At 41.3% G+C, this 22,919-nt stretch overlaps 2 protein-coding genes across 8 annotated transcripts in view; one reads left to right on the plus strand and one right to left on the minus strand.

The window, feature by feature from the left end:
• CMSS1 (cms1 ribosomal small subunit homolog) overlaps positions 1-22,919 on the minus strand; it is a 243,920-nt gene that overhangs the window by 61,379 nt on the left and 159,622 nt on the right. The window lies entirely within an intron of this gene.
• Positions 1-22,919, plus strand: part of FILIP1L (filamin A interacting protein 1 like) — a 208,020-nt gene that overhangs the window by 29,037 nt on the left and 156,064 nt on the right. For all 4 annotated transcript variants that reach the window (XM_075766369.1, XM_075766354.1, XM_075766360.1 and 1 more), the window contains exon 2: positions 20,267-20,409. Coding sequence is in view for 1 of the 4 variants with exons in the window: in XM_075766379.1 (XP_075622494.1) it covers positions 20,398-20,409 (12 nt within the window). In the remaining 3 variants the exon portion in view is untranslated. The remainder of the gene's footprint in view (positions 1-20,266; positions 20,410-22,919) is intronic.

Below are 22,919 nucleotides of genomic sequence, written 5' to 3' on the forward strand. Positions count from 1 at the left end.
GTAAAAGAAACTGGTGTAAAGTGAGCACACATTTTTAAATTAGAAGGAAATTTATGAGGTCCTACCCTTGATTCTCCAAAGAATTTCTTCGGCCATTTTGATATGTGGGGATGTATACAAAACCATTAGGAAGCAGAAGTTTCATCCCAGACCAGAAATTACACTTTTATTGGCATGGAGGTGAGGAATGGGAAGAGTTACAAATTATGCAGTCATTAGGAATGTGAGACATCTCAAAGACAAAAAGAAAATAGATGGACTAAACTTTTCAATAGCCACTGACAAAGGAAGTCAGTATGGTTATGTAGAAATGAAGCATCAATACAGCTATTACTCAGCGTGCATCAGCACTGAGTGACTTGGTTACGTTATGCTATGTTTAATTCAGAGGAGTAAGGCAGTCCCTACATCTGAAAAAATTAATACAATACAAATTGAAATCCTAAGGAAGTAAATGTAGCAAGCAGTTTAAAAGACCATCTAAAAAAACCCAGAAAAATGGATGTTTGTCTTATATGAGCCAAAGATGTACAGTTAGATGGGGTTTGGTTAATTGCTTAATTTTGAGGCCAAGCCTTGTTTGCATATTTGTTTCATTCAAACTACAAACGAGGAAAAATAAACTCAGGCTACAACAATCTTGCCTATAGCTAACTTCTATTTGTAACAAGGCTGTTTCACTCTACTTTTAACTTGCTTCTGAACTCCAGTTCCTTAAGATGCCTTTGCAATAAAAAAAGATGGTAAAGTTTGTAGATTGACTTGAGTTGACTTCCACTTTACATGTAATCAGGAGCTCTTCACAGCTGGCTCAGAGTAACACCCTCTGATCCCTCCTTGGCAACAGCTGTAGAGATCCACCACCGAGTTTAGCTGTGAAGAAACAAGAGTTGGGGGAAAAAAGCCTGCAGGCTTATTGTTGTGTGGGTTTTTTTATCTTGCATTCGGAGATGACAAATCTAACCAAAAATCCTAACCGAAGTCTTCAAATAAGGCCAATACATATGCTTATAGCTAAAAACAATAAATCTGAAAATTGAACCAATACAGTAGTTAGATCGATTACATTTTCTTACAGTGATTAACAGTTTCTTTTGTGTTTTAAAACTAGAGACTTACAGTCAACTGCGGGATGGGAAATTATTTCATGTGATTTTCCAAAGCACAGCGTTTCTGAAGCTCTGCCAGTCATGTAGTAGATTGAACACGACATTACAAAGTATTCTTGTGTGTAACCACAGAGACTCTACGATATAGGCTATTTAGAGCCTTGTGAGATTCATTTATAATTCTAGGTAAAGTACATTTCTTAAAGTATTTCACTGGCAACCATCCGATGCTGCCTTCCAAAAACTGAAGTGCAAATTTCACAGCCTCTAGCCCTGGCAATTCACATCCTATAAAATAATCAGAATTTTTTATCTTTTGCAGAATAGCCAGGATACCATGCCCTTGCAGATAGTTTTTATATTTTGTTCCCTAAACAATAAAAATATCACAAAAGCTGCTAGCAGGTTGGAAGGAGGTCAAGAAAACTAGTGTCGGGGGATTTTTATTTCCTTTCTTTTAAACTCCTTGGGGAGTCTAGTGATCAAAACTTAGCACAGTGCATAAGTATGTTGTGTAACAGGGTTGTTAGATCTGTTGGCTTCAAACTAAAAAGGCTATAAAACAAAATTCCTATTATGGATATTTCTTGATGTTTGGTGGTCTGTCATGCATTCCCACGACAGATAGTCATTTTCATCCTCTTGCTATTAAGATCTCTGATTAAAGAGCATTGCTGCAATACTTCCACGAAATTACTGTAATTTGGGAATTTTACTTTTGGAAAAAATGTAACGATAATTAACATGTCTATCAAGTCTGCTCTCTTAATTAATACCAAAAGTGGAAGGGCTGAATTATTAACCACTTGCTTGCTTTGGCTATCACACTGACAGAATGTCTGACCCACTTTTAGCATTTCAGTGACGCCAGAAACCAGAATCTTCCTCTAATTCTGCCCACAAAGACCTGTCCGAATAGGCAATGCAGACCCACAAGAAACATCTGAGATAAAGATGTGTCCTTCCTAGAAGCATCTGAACTAATATTTCTCTGCTGATCCACACAAAGGGAAAGCAGACAAATTTGAAGCATATTTTGTATTTACTCTCAACCAATTCTTGGGTGAAGCTTAATAAGCTGGTTTTGATCTATGAAGTTCTCTGTATCTCTGTCCTAACTACATAAGGAATGCCTCACCTTTCTTCTTCTAATGGGATGGCCAGAGACTTGCCATCAGTAGAGCCAATCTTTCCAAAGCTTTCCTTATCAAATGCTAAATCTCTTTGGAGAACTTTTACGTACAGTAACACACCACTGTGGATTACGGCCAGTGGTCAGCAAATGGTTTTGATACTTCACCAGTATGACTGAGAAAAGAATCCAGTCCGAGTGCCATTAACACCATAAGCCAAATCGTAGTCACATGAAATTAATTGGCAAACTTCTTATTGATTTTGTAGAATCCAAAATTTAGTTTCTAGTTACAGAAACTTATCCATTAAAAAAAAAAACACAAAAGGAATCTGACATTAGACTTCCTCGATATATATACTAAGGTAAAGCATTTTGCTACATTGTCACAAGAACCTAGTTTTGAAAATATCCTTCCAAAATTAAAATTTCATATCCTTTAGTATTTCTTACAAAGTATTCCACCTTCCCACTCTCCTGGTACTTTACAAGCAGGTTTTAACATTATAAAACAATACACCACATATAAAATTCATCACATACAGCAGACTTCTCTCAAAGAAGCTGAAATCACAAATTCTGTGGGCAGTTTAGTAGTGTTTCTTCTAAACAGCTAAGTTAGTCTTTCCCCCTCAAAGTATAAAGCAGCACTTTAGATCTACACATACATTTTGAATATTATTTCTTAACTCTTCAGAGAAAATATTGATACCTAACAAGCTTTATTAAATACCAGACAACCAACAAAAAAATCAAAACAACAAAAAACCACCAAACAAAACCCCCCTGCATTTGTTTTTTGCATGGAAAAAGAGAAAAAAATATTCTCCAAAAAAGTTACAGCTGAAGGAAAAAATAAACTTAAGAGCTTACACATCTGCTGGAATTATGAGCATCTTACCGAACTATACAGCATATCTGACATGGCTCCATGAATGCGTCTCTCTGTCCCCAGTAGGAATAGTTAGAGATGTTTTAAAAGTCTCTGAGGACATTTTAAAATGAATCAAAAATGTAGAAACATGAACCAAAAAAGGCCTGAAGTAAAGTATCTGATACACATGGAAAGATCTGAGTTTAATCTCACAAAAGACTGAGTTTTAAGTACAGACAGAAATTTATTAACTATAAAAATGTTTGACTGGCCTAGACATTACCCAAGGACCTCTCCACTCCTAAATAACACATTTGATTAAATGTTTTTTAAAAAAAAAAACCAAAACAAACCAATCCCCGCCCCCCCCCCCCAACCACTCTGTGTATTTTCCAGCAAGGAGAAAGCAGTATAAAAGCATCCTTTTTCAAGACTGATGGTAAGTATGCTCTATGTCATGTGTGTAGGACAAGTTTTCAGATAACACTGTAAGAGAAGCCACATGTCTGAAGCTGGTGCCCCAGAAGCAGAAGCACTGCACATGGGGGTAAACTGTAATCTATATTCACCAAGGAGAGCGATAACAAAACAGAAATACTCATTTCTTAGAAAGCCTTCTGGTTTCCCTTTCAAGCTCAGAAAGCAGTCAGTCAGCACAGCCCAGTACTTGCTACTGCTGCCGCTCGCTCTTCAGGTACAGAAGTAGCCACATCCACACTCATATCATAACCTCCCAGCTAATGAAAGCTAACCAGCAAGAACCTTGTCCCAGCCCCAAAAAAGAAGAGAAAAAAAGTGGTCTAGTCAGAAGAGATGATAGAGAAAAGCTGTCCACAGTGTAAGGTAGATGATATCCAACAGAGGAAACAGTCCCTCTGAGAGCACCTGCTTCCTGCTCACTGCGTGAGCTTTACTCCATGAGGTACACTCCCCAGATTTTTTGAACCAAGTGCTAAATAGAGTGGGACTGAATAAAGACGCATGTGTTGCAAGTCTTTTTTTAATGTCCAAGAAAACAGTGGATCCTGAGAAATGTGAAAGGAACTTGCTGGGGGGAATCATGATGCAGTTTCAGGACTGTGCTGGTTTTGGCTGGGATAGAGTTAATTTTCTTCATAGTAGCTAGTATGGGGCTGAAAACAGAGTTAACAATATAGAGATGCTTTCCTTACTGCTGAGCAGTGCTTACACAGAGCCAAGGCCTTTGCTGCTTCTCACATCACCCCATCAGTGAGGGGGCTGGGGGTGCACAAGCAGTTGGGAGGGGACACAGCTGGGACAGCTGACCCCAACTGACCAAAGGGATATTCCATACCATATGACATCATGCTCAGCATATAAAGCTGGGGGAAGAAGGGGGAAGGGGGAGATGTTCAGAGTGATGGTGTTTGTTTTCCCAAGTAATGGTTATGTGTGATGGAGCCCTGCTTTCCTGGGGATGGCTGAACACCTGCCTGCCCATGGGAAGGGGTGAATGAATTCCTTGTGTTGCTTTGTTTGCGTGCGTGCCTTTTGCTTTACCTGTTAAACTGTCTGTATCTCAACCCATAAGTTTTCCCACTTTTACTATTCTGATTATCTTTCCCATCCCCTTGAGGGGGGGAAGAGTGAGCGAGCAGCTGCATGTGGTGCTTAGCTGCCAGCTGGGGCAAAACCACAACAAGGATGCAGACTGGAGAGCAGCATCTTTCCATAGCTTCCATCCTGCAGTCACTGGAGATGTCTGCAGCAGCTCCAAGTTAAGAGCCAGCCACCAATCCCTCATCCAGTCTACATTCACCCACAGTGCAGCGGGTAAGCCTTCATGTCCTTATCAAGTTACTGGCCTCAGCAAGCTCCAAAAAGAACAGAGATCATGAAAGCAGGTGGTATCTGAACTCCCCCCAAAAAAGACTCAATTTGATTTCTACATAACTTAAAGCATGAGAAGCCCACAGCATATTTTTTTCTTCTTCAACCTAGACCCAAATAAAATCAGCAACGGAAATCTCTGCTGAAATCGTCAGCCTCAGTAAAACCGTATGCAACATGCCTGCATGTAATTGCTGGACACAGGTTTTACATCAAACCACATTTCATCCTAAAGTCCTACTGATCCAAACAGTGACACGCAATGCTCGTCTCTCCAGGCTGTTTACTGCAAACATCCCTCAGAGTATGCTGGAAGATGGCCAAGTGATGTTCACGTGCCTTCTCCTAAACCCAGCTGGCTCTGCTATTTTTTAATTTGTCAAATGTGAACAGGGAAGGTGAAAGGTGTAAGACATGGAAGGGAATAAAGCAGAAACTCTCAAATTACCAGCTAAAAAAACAGCTGACAAGAAAAGGAGTAGGCCTTTCATAAACCAGTGAAAATGCCATGTCAGTTAGGAGGTGTATGTTTGTCATGTTTCTGTGACTACTTGTGAAACCTGCTCACTCTCTACATGAGGTACGAACTCGAAGGAATTGAAGACAGACAAATTTGATGACTGCTCTTCCTCATCATGTCCACAGTCCCATAGTCTTCAAATTAGCACAGAAAGACAAAGTCTCCCTGACATCCAAATCTGACCCTTGTTGACCAACACCTCTCGCGTTGCACTGATCATCTCAGCTAGCTCTTTGCACTCAAATGCTGCAGGTTTGGTGGGAATAAAAAGGAAATGGTCAACAAATTGAGGAAATTAATAAAATGTAGCAATACCAAGCAAGATACTGCTATGTCTGCAGTTTCTTTGCAGACTACAACCAGACTTGTCCCTTCCAAACCAAACCATGAAATCTAACCTCACTACTTTCCATGCAGCACTCTAAAAATCAAAACGGGTGGTTAAAGTGCATTTGATAACAAAATGTACAAACTCTAAATTCTGTTTACAACCACCAGCTGGTGGCCATCTTGCTGAGCAGGTAACTTTCTTAAATTGAAAGACTCAAAGCTCAAATGTGAAACTAAATAAATTCCTAAATTCACGCACATGGCTGTAATTGCCTCAAAGGGCCTTATATGCAGCTGCAAAATATAAACAAAATTTAAATAATCCTATAACTATAGTTACAGCATTTATTAATATGATTTTACTACAGATTTTGAATAGTCATTTGCTTCCAAAAGAGGCAAATATTTAATTTGATGTTTCTTTCTATGGCTTTTACAGCAAAAAATAGAACACTTGACTATTGGCCCTGAAAACAGGGTTCTTCTAGTTCAGAGTCAAGCTGTCTCTCTTTTGGAGAGACAACTAACATCAAATGTACACTAAAACCAAATAAGCCTCTAGTAGGTTTATAATTTCTCAGGTTTTAACACTTTAAAGGCAGAAGAGTTCAGGTAGAATATGAAGAAAACAAAAGTTCAGGACTTGGCCCTATCAGATGTACTGCCTGGTTTAATTTTGGTACTAGTCAGCATTCACAAAAGCCCAGAACTGTCTCAAGTCAACTACTAATTATGCAGGCTATTTGGAAAAAGATAACCAGAAAAGACTAAAACATAAATCAAACTAATCATATGTAAAATCAGGCTAAAGCACATACATGCCATATTATATTTTTTGAAAAAACCCATAGCGGCTAGATTTCCATAAGAAGCAGACGCAGGTTTAAGGAGCAGTGGGCATCGTAATTAGCTCAACCCTTACTCTGCACTCATACTTTCCACAACAATTTGATGCACCAGAGTGTGTGGTGGCCTTGCTAATCCCAAACCCAGATAGCCATCAGTTAAATGAGAGCTGACTAACATAACAAGGAGTTAACCCCTTAAACAAGCTATTGTAGGGCTCCCTCCGGAGGGATTCCTCAATTGCAATGAAAACAATGTTCCAAATCCAGCTTCCATTGCTAGAATGAAAACAAATGCTAGAAGGGGTATGATGAGATGGAGGTCTTCACACAGCCACTGAGTTGAACGATGGGATCACACATGCTGCTTCAGTTACCAAATTTAATAGTTTTACTATGCCCATAAAGACAGGCTTCAAACTGACATTATTCCAAAGGTCAGGTCTCTCAGATTCCAGGCAATCCATCATCAAAATCCTTCAAAAGTAGCAGCCAAATTTAACATAAGCACCTGATGGGATATTATTAAACAGACCAATCTGCACTAAAGCATTCTCACACAGGAACTTACACAAAGCCCTCAAAAAATGTGTTACTATAAAATATACTTAGTCACCTCAACCGATCTCAGCAAGTAAGCATTGTGAATTCATCTTGTATGGCATTAAAATCAATTCAGTACTTTACAAACAACACTACCTTCTCCTAAAGTAATGGTGAAAACCCTCTTTCTTCCGTATTTTCTCCTCCATAGCGTTCTTCAGGGTGTTGTCTTTTGCTAAAGACATAAAACTTAATTCTTGGCCACTTATGCTCACTAAAAGATGTGAACTCATCCACCTCCCCCCATTGCCAGCTTGTCCAAATTCCAACTTAAACTATGTTTGCCTCTCCAGATTTCCCCTTTCATGACACCTGAATAAGTAGCTGTATTTTCTCCACACAAATCTGTTTCTTTTTTTTTTTTTCCTAATTGAACTGCCAAGAAGTTTTTCAAATGGTAGAAAAGTCAAGCTAGAAACTTGTTTTGAAAGCTTCTTTTAGGGAGGGTGAGGTAGGAAGAAGGGAGGGAGAGGGGCAAGGGAACCGCATTTGGTTTTAACCTTTAAAAATGTGTGGTATATGGGTCATCCAAACTAGATTTAAAAATTAAAAGGAAAGTAATTGTGATTAACAGATGCTTTTACAAGAGCAGTTGTGAGTAAAAACTAGCCACCAGGCAAATTCTAACAAACCAAATTGGCTAATGATCAAGGAAAGAGGTGGTTGTATCCAGTTGAAAAATAAGTAGTATTTTTGTAAAAGATTTTTTAAGAATCTTTGGAATTCATAGCAGATTTTATTTGCATTTTCTGCAATGAATTGTTATAATCATGTCCACCAAGAGATGGAAGTTGTGTTCTAACATTACTAATCCTCTCATCATTGTATTTCAGACACTGATCGCAGTGTTATGTGCAACAGCCAAATGTGAAGGCACATTTTGAGAGTTAGAAGAATTAAGAGAATAGGCCCAATCTGACAGCCGAAAGGAAGTGAGGCTGCTGCAGCTCCCTGCTCCCAGGTGCAACCAGTAGCAAGGCTGAAAATGTATTCTCAGTAGGTACACGCACTGACGAGCACACGTGCACACCACATATATATGGATATACACAGTCGGCCACACAGGTAACACACAGCCCCTTTCTGGCTGAGTAGGAAGAAGTCCACTAGTGAGAAATATATATATTTTATATATACACATGTACTTATTGTGTGTGTGTATGTATATCTACACACACACGGATGATACAGATCTCTCCAGCAGCTGAGCTCACTCAGTTTGCCCAGTAGCCACCTCTGGATCCCAGTCATCCCCAGTTACTGGCACCTGGACGTACAAGCCCCCAAGGAAGAAAGGAATTCCCTAAGATGACGGGGCAGGCTACTCTGATCAATACACAGGGCATGGCCAGACAAGTGTACTGACCAGCAAAGTATTTAGATGTGACTGGTCCTTTTTATACCCTTAGTCCTCTATTTTCCCACACTTGTTCCTCCCCAAATCACCTAAACACCTCCCTTTTCCTGCCTTTGGTTCCTCCCCTAAACATCCCATAAATCGTCCTGTGCAACCCCAAAGAGTGACCTGGCAACTAAAATACCCTGCACTGCTCCCCACCCCTGTTTTTTTCCTTTTAAATTTATTTATTTTTTATAATTGGTGAACATCTGCGCTTCCTATTGACCATTTGGTATAATTTAGAAGAAGAATGAAAGGCATCTCTATTAGAAATACAAACAGAGGCACTGAGATCAGACCAAACAATCCTCACAGAAAGCATGAAAAAAAAAAAATTCCACCTAAAAGCAAAGGTGAATTTTCCAACTTCCAGTATCCCTCTTTTCAGAAGGAAATGCATTAAGCATTTGTCTGTGGTCTTTTTAAACTTTTAGTTTATTATCAGGCAAAGAACGCGATAACTCTCATTTAACATTCACCCTGACCGTGGGTACCTTCAGCCTGGCCTAACCCAGAGCTCACAAGCCAGCTTTGACACACGGGATCCTTTCAGCTGGTCTAGCACATCACCTTGGGAGAGAAGGAGGAACGGCAGCTGGGGCAGCAGGCAGGCCTCCCTGGCCAACACAGGCACACAGATCCAGGCTGGTCGACTGCACGCCTGCCAAAAGTTATTTTTGCTTTCCGACTGAGCACTGCACGCAATAGCAGCCCGGTGCGCTTGTGGGGAATAGTAAAGTGTTTCGACCAATTCTTTCCGAGCATGGGGAAAAGTACTGCTGCTTATGTAAGCTGTCTTCTGCCAAACGTGAATCTGGGAGCTCAGCTGAGCTGACGTTAGTATTTATTTAAAGCTAAAGAGCCAAAACATCTTTCAGTCTGATGCTCTTCTGGCTTCCACCACTGACTACAGATTCTGCTAAAAAGTTACATCACAGTCCCAAATGCCATCTATATCATTAGGATCAAGCAAAGCGTTTTGTTTAAGGTACAGTTCAGAAGACAAGATTTGGGAATACAGGGACACTGAGAGTCGTACATAAGCAACCAAGCAGCAGCAGCAGCGTGATACTGCATTAGCCCCACAGGTCCCATGCGACACGTGGTTTACCCAGATGATGGTGGGCTACCTTGCTGACCTGCAGCTCCTGGAAAGAGGCAGCCCCAAGTTTCTTCAGGCAATTCACACCCTTTCTACATTGTTTCTTACATTGGAAACTTATTTAACCTCTTAATTGACAGCACATAATTGTATTGTTTTATATGCAGAGTCTGTTCATAGCATATCCCTCGAACTTAATTGAGTTCTTGGTTTTCTATACCACTGAATATAATTATGTATCACTTAAAAAGCACACCATAAGACATACAAGCCAAGAAAAGAAAACAGAGACAATTAAGAAGGATCCCTCTCAATGAAAACAATACACTGATTACTTGAAAGCCCGTTTCACAATTTTTCAGGAAATGGCAGGGATGCCTATAAATTTCAAAATAATAAGCATTAAATAAATGCAGAAAATCAATGGAAGGAAGGCTGTTATGAAAGCATTTTACAGCAGCAATAAACCCTAAATCCTGAAAGACTTAAAATGGTCCAGGACCGCATGTTCTTACCAAATACAAGAACTGGCTTATAAACTGCATGTAAATTAAGAACAAAGCAATGACAATAGTTTTCAGATTACATCTGTGATGAGAAATGGCTCATCCAAGAAAAGGACACCAACCCATCTGCCTCTGCTGTGACTGAGTTTGGGTCGATTCTTACTCTCAGTCAAGTTTCTACTAACTTGAATGATAATTGATCGTATTGATGCTCAGAAAACTAACATCTCAAATGTAGAACCTTAACTGTTGTACAGGTGTCTAGGGAAAAACACTCTCTTCTGTTCAGTTCATGATACCTTAAAGAAAACAACCCATGAGGGCATACCAATGAAAATAGACATGACAGAAAACACTAGCTCCCTCTTCTTTAAATAGCTTTGGTTGGCCAAGTGTGAAGGGGTTATTGCAGACTTCTCTGCCCATGTGACTACTGAGGGATCACTACAGGTTAGCAAGGTTAATGAAACAACTGAAAGCAGCACTTCCATTTCTAACTATTCTTAATTCAGAGGCCCTAAACACTGTCCAGCAAGGAACGAATTGAAACTAAATAGAGGGGTGGAGTTTTTGTGTCCCCTTCTCCCTTGATGAAATTTTAGAGACCCTGTGAAGGACAGTCAATTGGTACCACCCCCAATCCAACCTCTGGGTCTGTCACTGCTGTAACTAAAGGGGGCAACTGAGTTTTTTTATTCTCATAACCGGCATTCTGCAGCAGCAGATAATGCTTCTGCATTTTTCTTACATCCATGGCGAACGAACTTGATGAATCGGTCTCCGACCCTCTGTTGACTCAGCATCAGCCAAGTCTGTTTTGGTAACTGTGGGCTTCTTCCCTTTTCACCGTGTCCTCCAAAGCTGATGCATATTTCCAGTGTTCCCAGTGACTTTAATAAGAGCCACCGGCAACTCTTAGGGATATGACTTCACAAACGAAAAACCCCAAAAAGCAACACAAAGAGATGCAAAGGCAAAACAGGTTTGCTTTACTTGGTCTGGCTAAACATAAAACAGCAACATAAAAATCCTACATTTAAAAAATTGCTGTAAAACTCTTGCTTCCTTCAATACTATATTCCACCTGAATCCTGCACGTAGGGGTAACAGTAAGACAGCCTTAAGACACCTCCAGACACCTCCCTACAATTTCTGCTGTGGTAAGCTGACTAATGTCAGCCAGAAAAACTGTCTGATTCTCAATGAACCAACTATAGGTGTCATTAAAGTAATGGGAACCCATAGCAAGGGAAAGCTGGGGCTCAACACTGGTGTTACTGTGTCTTGGGCTGCTCTACCCTTGACTCACTTCCAGATATTCCAACATGCTCCAAATTGTGAAATTTACTTGGGAAACCTTTCAGACTTCCGTAACGTTATTTCTGTCATAGCAAAAAGCAGAAGCTGAAGTACTGAGATACTTGATTTCAACCAGCATGATGAAAATCTCACTATAGGGAGAGAAGAAGAAAAAAACCCAAACAAACAAACAAACCAGAGAGAAATGGTTTATTTTGGCTATGGTCACTGCTGCTGTTGTTTTGCTGCGTTTTATTTTAAGTAAAACTACATTTTTAAACAGTGACAGAGCTTAGTAACAAATTACAAGCTATAACTTGTATAGTTAATCTTTGTTAAGATTCTCCATCACCTGAAGTGTTTAAATCAATATTGGCCACCTCCTTAGAAGATAAGCTGTAGCTCAGCCAAGTGTATTCAGTTGTATAAAACCCTGCTAGATTAGGTTCTATGGTTTATGTTTATTTAAGATTGCAACCATGACATAATGTCTCTAACCTTAAGTATCCGCTAAGCTATAAAATACCCAAAATACAAAGGCCCTAGGAGCTACTAACTCTAGTGGACACAAAGGTGGGCATGTAAAACAGACCGCTATATGACAAATGAGAAATAATTGAGTGCAGTAACTCCAACAAGGGCAACTTCAGTGAGGTATGGAAAAATACTGCAAGCACTCTTATACTGCAAATACAGCGCTGAAAATAAAAATTCACATATTATAAGAGGACAGACACAACTACAGAACATATCTGTCTTACCAGTGCCATGGCAACTGTAAGAGAAAACACACACACTGACCTGAAATAGTAGCAACTTCGTCCATTTAAGAACATTGCTTATAAGGGAACAAGCAAGACTCGGCTGACCACATATCCATAAAAGCTGGGAATGTTTCTGTTCACAGATAGTGTTTCAATGTCTTTTCTATTTTTACCACACACAAAAAAAAAAAAAAAAAAAAAGTGGGTTTGTCCCTGATTTTACAGTCCCTGAGTGCATGAAGTTAACAAGCTGGAGAGACACACACTTCAGGGACCTCTTCTAATCCAAACCATCATTTCCGCCCGCCTTGGAACCTGCTGATAAATACAAACTCCCTTAAGCAGACCCTGATCCCACAGGCTGATCTAACACTTACACAGGCATCCCACTCCTTTCCCTCACCAAAGAGACAAGACCTGCTCACACAAATCAGCTGACAAATTCAAAGTGAAACAGCTGAATCTGCCTAGTCAGGGCATTTCAGCCCTGTCTGTCCACTAACAGCCTTCACATTACTAAGATTCACCACTGTAATGCCATTAACCGCAGTGAATTTGTAAGAAATGCTATGCACAGTTGGATAGACCTGTAAGCATGGTTTTACAAGACTGACTGGAAACTCCTTCCTAATGAAAGGCTTGAGTGATATCTTTTACAACTGCCTATCAGTCATTGTCCCTTATCACTGCTGGCCAATTTGAAAAGAGAGAGGGAAGTCCTGAAGATAGTAAGCTCCTAAAAATTTGGTGAGAAATCAGTGCAAAGAAAGGAGATTATAATCAGAGTGTGTGTGGAAAAAAAAAAAATAAACAGGTGAACTCTGCCATGATAAGTCTCATTTGGTGGTACAGCACCAATGTTGCTTCTGACTGGATGCGTCAGATGCTGGCTATTGCCTAGTGGAGGTTTCAACAGGGAGCACAGCGTGAAGCTGAGGTTACTGCAGAGTTGGAGGCACCCAAGCAGAACAGGACACACGTCTAGTCATTAGTACATCTTCAGGCCACAAAAAGTTTGTATTTACTTGTTTAACCATAATTGCTATTAGCAAATGACAATGTGTCTATGTTCACAAATTCTCCACATCTGAGCAAAAACCGAAACTGGAAAAACCTGCCTAAAATGAAGTATTATTTACCATCTCCTACAACAAATCTAACTGTAACAGAAGTAAGCTTACTCGCATACTGTACTGGACATTTAAATATTGTCTAGCGAGCAAAAATAAGAATTAGATTTTTTTTCCCCTTTAAAAAAGTCATACAAGTGTGAAACTTTGAAGAATTGACACATGCATATACCCCTCATGTCTTTATGGTGACTAAGATGGACAACAGTTTGATTTACAAGTACTTCAGGATTTTGTGAAAACAAGGTTAACATGGAAACTGTTCTGCAGCTCAGTGACCTGTTGGAAGCAATTCAGTGCAACTGCTGTGCATATATTCCTTTCCAGTAACGCAAGTCTGTAAGCCACAAAAAGGGAAGGAAAAAAAGGCAACAGAACAGGGGATCTTTTTGCATTTAATAACCATAATAGTTGGGACTTCCATTGTCTACCCTGCTCACTGACTTTTAAAAAGCTGTAATTTAAAAGTCTAGAATACCTTATTTCTCATGACTACTTGATCCAGTTCTCCAATCTGAAAGTCCTAACGACTGCTGCTGTTTGAAGCATTCAGAATGTTATTTGCACATAATTTATAAAAATGGCATTTGCTAGTAGAAGCAAAGCTTTTAAAGTTTGGGGGAAACAGCCTTGGGGTTTTCCCCTTCAGAGAGCTTAAAGTTTTATGAGAGAACCTAAAGGACTGCCAGACTTCTAAAGTGACAACACATTACGAAAAAATTTCCTATGTGTTTTGCAAATTTGAAGTCAGCCACATTTCACAACTGACATCAGGGTTTTTAACATCAGCTCTAATGAAATATAATTCTCCAATGACATAGCTGTGAAGTACAGCATTTTCATTTCACTAGCTGGCAGAGAGGTTTTGGCCTTATTATTATTATTTCTTACGTAGAGCCAAAAGCGTTCTAGGCCCGGCACGGACACGTCTGAAGACAAGGCCTTTTCCTTGTATCTGCTGTAAACACCAAAACCGCGGAGTATTCAGTCTAACAGAACAGGTCAGATGCATTTTCACATGACTGCTATGTTAGCTATGCTGGTATGTTAGGACACAAGAATATAAATACAGTGGAAGGAATAGCTTGCCCCCATCTTCTCTACAGTTTCAATTTCATTAAGTCTCTTTGGGTGGGATTGGATAGTTTCTGGTTTGTGAGAGTTTCGCTGTTTTTTTTAAAAAAAAAAACACCCTACAGTCAATGAAGAAATTCCAGCCATCATCAAAACCCTAAGGGGAGCAGGGCGCAAATTGAGGATTAAAAATGATAGTGTTGTTTTTAAATCTGGTTCTTGTTGAGGTCACATTTCTTTTGCTGGATGAGAGAGTGGGATATTTATTTTAAAAGTACAGGTATACGCACAGCTCATGACAGTTTAATCGCACATCAATAAAAACCAGAAAGCTCCCATTTGCAAATGACTGAACTAAGTACATAACTGAGAAGACCTCTTCCTTCCCCAAACCCTGACAATCTAAGAAGCAGGGATGAGAGAAAAAGCCAAACTTCTCCTTCCCTGAGGCCTACACCCCCCTTGACTGAGATGAAATCAGAGCATGGCAGACAGCAGTTGGAAGGGGAGCCTTGCCTAGTCAGAAGCCCCAGAGTAGTGGGTAGGAGCACCTGACACTGCCACTTTTTTCTGAATCTGTTGTGGGGATAAGCAACAACAATAAAAATGTTGTACTCACCCCTTCACCTACGCATCCTGCTCAATGCACATGTTTCTTCAGGACTCCAATGGTGTTACCTTGGGAAAGCAAATGTGCCTCAACTCGGCTGTTCTCAAGACTTTGGAGACTGCACGTTGTGCTCTGGGACTAAGCAACAACCCTGGTGTCACCCAGTGCTCAGGGATCCTGACACCCAGGAGACTCCTCTGTACACAGATCCAGCTCCAGTTTAAGAGGGAATCTTGGAAAGGGGTATCTCATGGCAGAGTACACAGTGACAAATCTAGGCTTGACCTGACAAAATGTACACACAAAGAAGAAAAGGATAAGAGATCCTGACAAGTACAAAGGGGAAGCCACTGTTGCTAATCCGAACGCAACATCTCCCAGTGGTGAGCATGAGTGAAAAGCAGTAGGGCGAGCACCTCTGCCATGAGGCTGATGCATACACACTCAGCTTGGGTGGGAGAAAGAATGAGAACCAGCATATGGCACATTAAATTGAGGGGTGGAGAGAAAAGTCTCCCAAAACCACAAGGGACAGATGTATGGTGTGAGTTAACATCAAGGTTCATTTGTGGGATGTGGGTCGCCTCTATAACTCTTGTGGTAACTCCATGTTGGACTTGTAAAACGTAAAAGCAGCAGATCAGTAGCAATGTGCCCTTTGGACTGGACTCTGATCAAGGTAACTCAGGATCCATACCCTCTTTTTGCATTTTTCTGAAATCCTCAAGGATTTTGTTTTAATGGGGGCCTGCAGTACCTGAACTGCAGCATAAACACAGTTTTAATTCTTTGAGAATAACAGCTCAACATCAGCTCCGTTTGAGGCTACAGCAGAAGCTGAAAAGAAACCATGTTTAATTTTTCTAGTTTGGGGGGCAGGTGAGAGGGGAAGAGTCTGCATAATACATTATGGTGCAGCTTGCAGTGGTGGTGGTGGTTGTCTCTTCTGGTGCCGCAGTTCATTTCCAAAAAGATAGCTATGCAGGATGAAGTAAGTGTTATCCTTCAGTTTCTCTAGACTGCTGACAAACATTAGACTGGTCTCCAACGCTGACGGAATACAGAAGACAAAATACAGCGCATGACCTCCCAAAACCAGGCAAAAACTTTGGTTCTCTCTGGAGGATGCTGTGGGAAGAGGCAGAGCACAAACGGGGTCTTTCCCAGCTCCATGCAACCAAGTGTAAGTTAACGCCACCACAGATCTCCCCACCTCTGAGGGGCGTTTGAAGCTTGCAGGAGGAGACAGCACAGTAGGGGAAAAACTGGCATGCATGTTTGGTCTCCACAGACCTGAGATCACAGTCAGAACTCACTAACATGCTTGCTGGAGCCTCTACCTTAGAAAAGAGAGAATCAGAAGCATGTAGGGATGGTGGGATTCGGCCCATCATAAATGCTGGCGTGTATAATGGAGAACAGAGCGTTCTCTGGATATCGGTTACAGACACTCATGGTTTGCTTTTCACAATGTCATGTAATGATGCTTTGTACTGAGATTGCATACAGTAGTTCCTTAATTTAAATAATTGCATTTTCTACTAGCGGGAAACAGTCTGCATTGACCATATGCAATAAGCTATTGTCCCACCAATCATATTTCCTGTTTTAAGGCACTGCCCTTTCTTAAGAGCTCTCCTGCATCTCTTAGAGAACAATGTAAGCCTGATACCAACAAAATACTCTTCTTCAAAGACAACAACCCTTTCATCAGGCACTGAATCAATAAATGGCTTAGGAAGGGGGAAAACTAGTTAAATAGTTGCTAAAACTATCTAGAGCCCCTGCCTGTGAACTCAGAAAATACTATTTCTCACACAGCTCTGGAGTCTTAATACGCAAAGTTATACTAAAACAGTATTAAAACTTTTACATCTTCCACCCACACAAATGGAGTAGTCCCCTCCTACCCCTCCACAGCTTCCAGCCTCAAATATCCTGGCATAAAATGATCAGACAAAATAGGTGACTTATGTTTTTATTGGTTCCTCCAGACTATGACGACATTTCCTAAAACACTGAGCCAGGAAACTATTAAAGTCTCTGAAAAAGTGGAAAGGGTCGGGCTATTTCAAAGGGCATGCATTTGCTAAGAAGTCTTTGTTACAGATGTATAGGCCACTTAAGATCTGATTAATAACAAAAGTATTTACTGTTCACATAATATTTCTTGCTTTAAAGGTACATTATGAACATATTTGTAACACCTCTGTGTTAAGAAAGGGTTACCCCTCTTCACCTTTTTGAGAATTGAACTAAGAAGGTTAATCAGCTTGCCTAAGATTTTGTAAAGTAGTATACCCATTCCAAGAACAGAATGTCCCACAGATCTGTATGTGCTCCCAATCTCAGGTTGTTATTAGAGGGAGAAATGGAAATATTCTCAACTTATCAACATTAAAAAAAGGAAGACCAGGAAGATTTTCTAGATTTGTCTCAGCTGCACTGGCCTGCATTTGGCAGGACCAGTCAGATCAGGCATTAACAGGTGGAGTCAGAGGTTCCTTAAAAAAGCTCTATGTGTTTTATATACAAGCATTAAACCAAACCAGTTGGTGCTCTAACAGGAGCATAGCACACTGCATGCAGAACAGATAATTTTCTAGTGCGTACTATACGTATATAGCTCTTTGCTTTGGCTTCTTTGTCAGTAGGTCTGGGAATTATCAAGGGGGATTAAGGACTTGCACAAAAGCCTTGGAAGTAAGGGTGCTCCAAAGGCATCATTGCTTCAGTCACATCCAGATTAATTTCACCCACAAACCCAGTTCTGATTCTGACTGCACTAGAGTATGCACGAGGGTCAGTTCCCTAACACAGGGGAGCAAAGCAGATTTAAACCCAACCTGCCTACAGCACATGTAGCATGTTGCATTTTACACAGAAAAGAGCGCTGAGGCATCCTAAAAGAAATACAAGCCACTCTGCTCTTACTGACTCAAGAACCTCACTCATCTGTCATGTCTCAAACAACTACAATCCGGTCACATCACAAACACTGCAGGTAAAATTCCCACTATTGCACAGTGCCATCTCCTGGGCAAGCAAGACTGGAAAAACCCCCCTCACGCCTTCCTTCTCTCTCACAGCATCCACCGTCTCAGCCTGTCTCCCATGCGCTGGCAGGCCAGGCGTCACCTCTGTTCTCAGACGGCAGGCCATGAATTCACGGAAAGAAGAGCAGATTGTTTACCGCTCCCACCACGAAACGTGAGACTCAGCAGCCCTCTCTTGAGGGAGGCAGTATCTGCATAGGCAAGCACCATGCAAACCCACGGGATTAAGTTCACTCTGGGTTGCTGGCTAATCATAAATAGGCAATCAGGGCTTCCTTTCAACATCCAAACAGGAAATGGGAGTGGAGGAAGTGAAAACTTAATAATTTCTTGCGTGTTAACAAGTTACACGAGCCACTCCAATAAAAAAGTTTTGCGAAGTGAACTTAAACCTAGCACATTGTCTGCCCCAATGGCAAGCATTTATCTTTAAAATCAAGCTGCACATCTTGGAAAGAAAACACTGATGAAAATATTTCATTCGGCACAGCTTCATTTCCAGGATAAGAGGACAACAAGCTACGGAATAAATCTGAGGATCCTACCTTACTGTAATCACAAATCTTGAGATTACAATTCCCAAACCAAACCCGAGGTGGTAGGTAAATCTGACATCTCTCTTGAAACTTTCAGAACCACCACCCCACCCCCCCCCCCCCAAACTAGGATTAGAAGGGTAACTTTTTAGTTATGGCAAACTGTTAAATCCATGATGGTCTGTGACAAAGGAGCAAGAAAATCAGACATAATGTGTTAGCTCCATTTCTTTCCACTATCTTTTAGGGCTACTGTCCACATTGGCTCTGTATTTCCCACAGTATCTGCCTGGCCACACAGCAGATGGACAGCAAAGCTGGGGAAGAAAGTCCCTGTGTGACAATAAGAACCCTAAAAGGCCTGAAGGAGCAAAAGACTCACAGGCCTCCACACCAAATGCAGCAAGGAACACCTCTCTCCATCTTCAGGCCACCACATAGCCCCTGGCAAAAGTGAAAAGCCTGGCCCGTTACACACTCCTAACTGGTCACTGCAGGAGGAAGAAAAAAAGCTTTGTGCAACTGTTGAGTAACTCTCAAGAGTTCAAGACAGATGAAAGGCCAGTCTTTTGGTTGCCTGGAGATATTAAGACAGATTAGAGACAAAAGTAAGATGACTTATATGGGCAGATGCAGACTGATGTTTTGAGGGAACAAAACTGCTCCGGGACTACAAGGTAGACCTCCTTGTTTATCATGGGTGCACCCAGCAAAAAAGAAAAATCTCTTAAAGAAGTTGTAAGCCTCAACAGTACAGCAAGATGATTTAAGTGGGCTGCATTGAGAACAGAACAAAGGCAAAGGAATTTGGAAAAAAATCCCGCCATCGATATATCCACTGCATCTCCCAGGGATGCAAACAAGAACAGACATATAGATAGTTACCATGGCCCACAATAAACTGGCAGGAGAAAATAAGGAGCTAAAACCGCATGGGTGCATGCTCTGCATTATGGAGCATGAAGGTAGTTTTTCCCTCCTTTCAGCATTAGAGATACGGGCAATCCTAGTTCCAATGCAGCATTTACCATAAAGTACCATCTGCCATAAGCCACCTCAATGTACTTGTTACATTATGCACATGGCTGGAAATGAGGACCTTACTGTGGACTCTCGTATTATTGCTCTAAGCAACAATAAAAGGGGAGAAAATCTGTTTTACGTGTGAATTTTCATCCTGGATCCTCCAGGGTCAGATCATTTTCACAGTAGGCATTCCCTGTTTCTAAGGTGATGGAAGGTGGATCAGATATTTAATCAGCCTGGGTTTTGGAGCACCCATTAGCAAAAAGTCTCCAGAAGAACAGTTTTGAATGCTGAAAAGCAATGCCTGTGTAAGTCTCCTGGGTTTGGGGGTGGGGTGGGGTTTGTTTGTTTTTTTAAAAAGACTTAATCATAGGTAATACAATGATATTCTTTCCAAAGGACTCATATTGATACCTTGCACTCCAAGACTCACACTATCAACTGTGTTCAAGCATTTACTACCGTGGAGTCACCTACTACCTCATTCACTTCTCTCTTAGGATGTTTGTATCCAGGGCAGCAGTGCCACTTCCTGCTACATGAGAAAGACCACGATGACTTTGGGGGACTGCCACCTGCTCCGTTCCCAAAATGACGGCATCTGCCAGGACATTCAGGTTTCCAGCCTGTGATGCTCCAGCAGGTTAGCTGATCTTCACTTAATTTCTATGGCACCAAATGCTTTTCCTTAAGCCAGTGACTTCCAATTTTCCTTCCCTCTCCTCCCAATGAGCAAGGTGAGAGTTTCCAGACAAGGTTACTTTGCTAAGAAGTGCTGAAGAGTTTGTACCTGTTCAGCAGCTGTGATTGTATCAACAATCGACTGCCAAAAAACGGAGGAGGAATCTGCTTGACAATTTTTAGTGAGAGACAAATTATGATCCACATCCTCCTTGCCCTACATTCACACAACAAGGTCACATGTTCCATTCACTTAAGTATCTAAAGGAAGACGTAGTTGTGACCAGTTTCTCTGGACCAGACACCAGGTAGCCGTTAAATAATATTAAGAATGATTTCACCATGAGATGCTTGTACTGGATCTTGCCCAAAAAACTTTTTATATATTGCGTATATTACTGTTTTGCTGCAATTGCTGTCTCAAAGCAAAGCAAGAACTTTGACAAATATATGCATGAGATCATCCAGACGAGGAGATTGTATGTTTGCAGAGGTGTGGTAATACTTGACAAAATAGATTATCTGTTTCAGTCTGTCTTCCAAAACAAAGATTTTCTTGGATGATGAACTCCGGGTTCCCAGAGGTTTGTCCATGGAGGACAACTTAATGGGTGGGACATCAGGCCGGGGGTACATAACAAAAATCAATCTGCATGACAGTGCAGAACAGCCACAATTTGAAAGCCCCTCTGAGGGCCATACTTAGCAGCTTTCCAGGTCAGCCTCTGGGAACCCTTGACTCAGATGCTGAATTCTTGTGAGGAATATAATTGATCCTTGTGGGGTTTTTTCCTCCTCAAAGACACATTTCTGAAGGTTTTCTTTTTTTGATGACTACCGGGCTCTGTGTTACACAAGCAGAAGACTGACAAGGCAAGAGCAGACATGCAAACCTTTCAATTTATAATGTACTTTTAAATGTTTGTAAGCTCAAAACAAGTGATAGCCTTTATTGAGAAGGCCTCCAGCTCTAAAAGCAGCTCATGTCATGTTTGGGTAATGAGGAAGGGGCTCTCACTGCTTAAATCTTCAGCAGACTTTTAAAGTTTATTTTCATAGTCTGAAGGCTTGGGAAGGTAATAATAACTTTTAGTATTCTCTAGAATACCACTCTCATTGTGGTCTTGAGTTATTTGCATGACGTGGTCTCTCTGTGCCACAAACATACACAAAGAGAAAGTATTTCTGCCTTGCACCAGCTCTGCAAGTGAAAGCCTACAGAGGGAAGAGTAACAGCTGTGGAGATATATTGCCTTAAAGGATATAAGCCTCCATTCACATTTCTTTAAGTGGAGATGACAACTGCAAACTGCACCTAAAATTTGAGCACACAACCGTGCCAGTCAGATGACAATTCAATATGGAAAAAAAGTAAGATTTTAGACTTACAGGCACTCTCCAGCACCTTCTGTGCATATTTTCAATGGCCTCTCATTCCAAGTTGCACACAGATTCACAAAAGAAGAGATGTTAGCAAAAGAAGAAGTGTTAACAACTTGTTCTCCAGTTTGCAGGGTTGGCAGGAAGGCTCGGTTAGCTGGTATGCCTGTGTCTGCTATTAACAAGGCGGCAGCTTACTTAACATCAGGCAAATTAACGGAGAACATCTACCTTAGTCCTTAGGTACAAGTAGATGTAACAGAGAATTGCCTTCCACCAACCAAAACTACCTGAAGAACAAACTTTAAGTCTTTCTCAGCAAACTTTCTCGCTTTTAGTTCAGATGTTCTGAGGGGAGAAGCCACCAGTGAAATGAAGAAGCAAACACATAAAAAATCCCTGGAGCATTGTCCTCTCTGCTCAGAGCTCAGAAGAGCTGTGCTAAGTGGGGAGACCTGGCGTCAGCCCCACATACCCCCAAAATGCAGGGGACTCCATTAGGGTGCAAGCTCTGCTCCCGAGCAAAAAATTTCTCTTGTCTCTGTTAGTCTGGCAGCCCTGCCAATGAACATCTCAAGTCCTGGGCAGGAAAGCGCATGTTGGGTCACGCATTCCTGTCATGCTGGATCACAAGGTAGTGCCCGTGGTTGGCGGACTGCAAGACAACAAGAACAGTGCTCTGTTATTGTTGCAGCACCCTTGTTTAAAGGTCTCTTGTCAGTGGCAGGCATGACTGGCTGGCAGAGATCTGGCTTGAGTGGAGCAACCTCCTTTTTGCTCTCCATCCCACATGATAGGTGGGGCTGGTTGAGAAATCAAGGCTCATGCTGCCCCAAGTACCTGCCCTGCCTCCTTACTGAAGAGGAGCAAAGCAGCTGCCTCTGTTACTAAGGGGGTGCGATCCAGGTTAAGCTGTAGGGGAAAGTGAGGCCAAAGCCTCACGTGATGGTCTCATGTTCACTGAACGTGCTTTGCCAGGTCTGGTCACTGAGTCAGACAACTCAGAAAGGTTTCCAGTCCATGTAAAATAAAAAGGCCCAAGAAATGTCACTTGCTTTTAGCTGAACGTCAGACAGTGAGAAGATAGAGCCA

This window comes from Balearica regulorum, chromosome 1, assembly GCF_011004875.1.
Source record: "Balearica regulorum gibbericeps isolate bBalReg1 chromosome 1, bBalReg1.pri, whole genome shotgun sequence".
Classification (NCBI taxonomy): Eukaryota; Metazoa; Chordata; class Aves; order Gruiformes; family Gruidae; genus Balearica; species Balearica regulorum.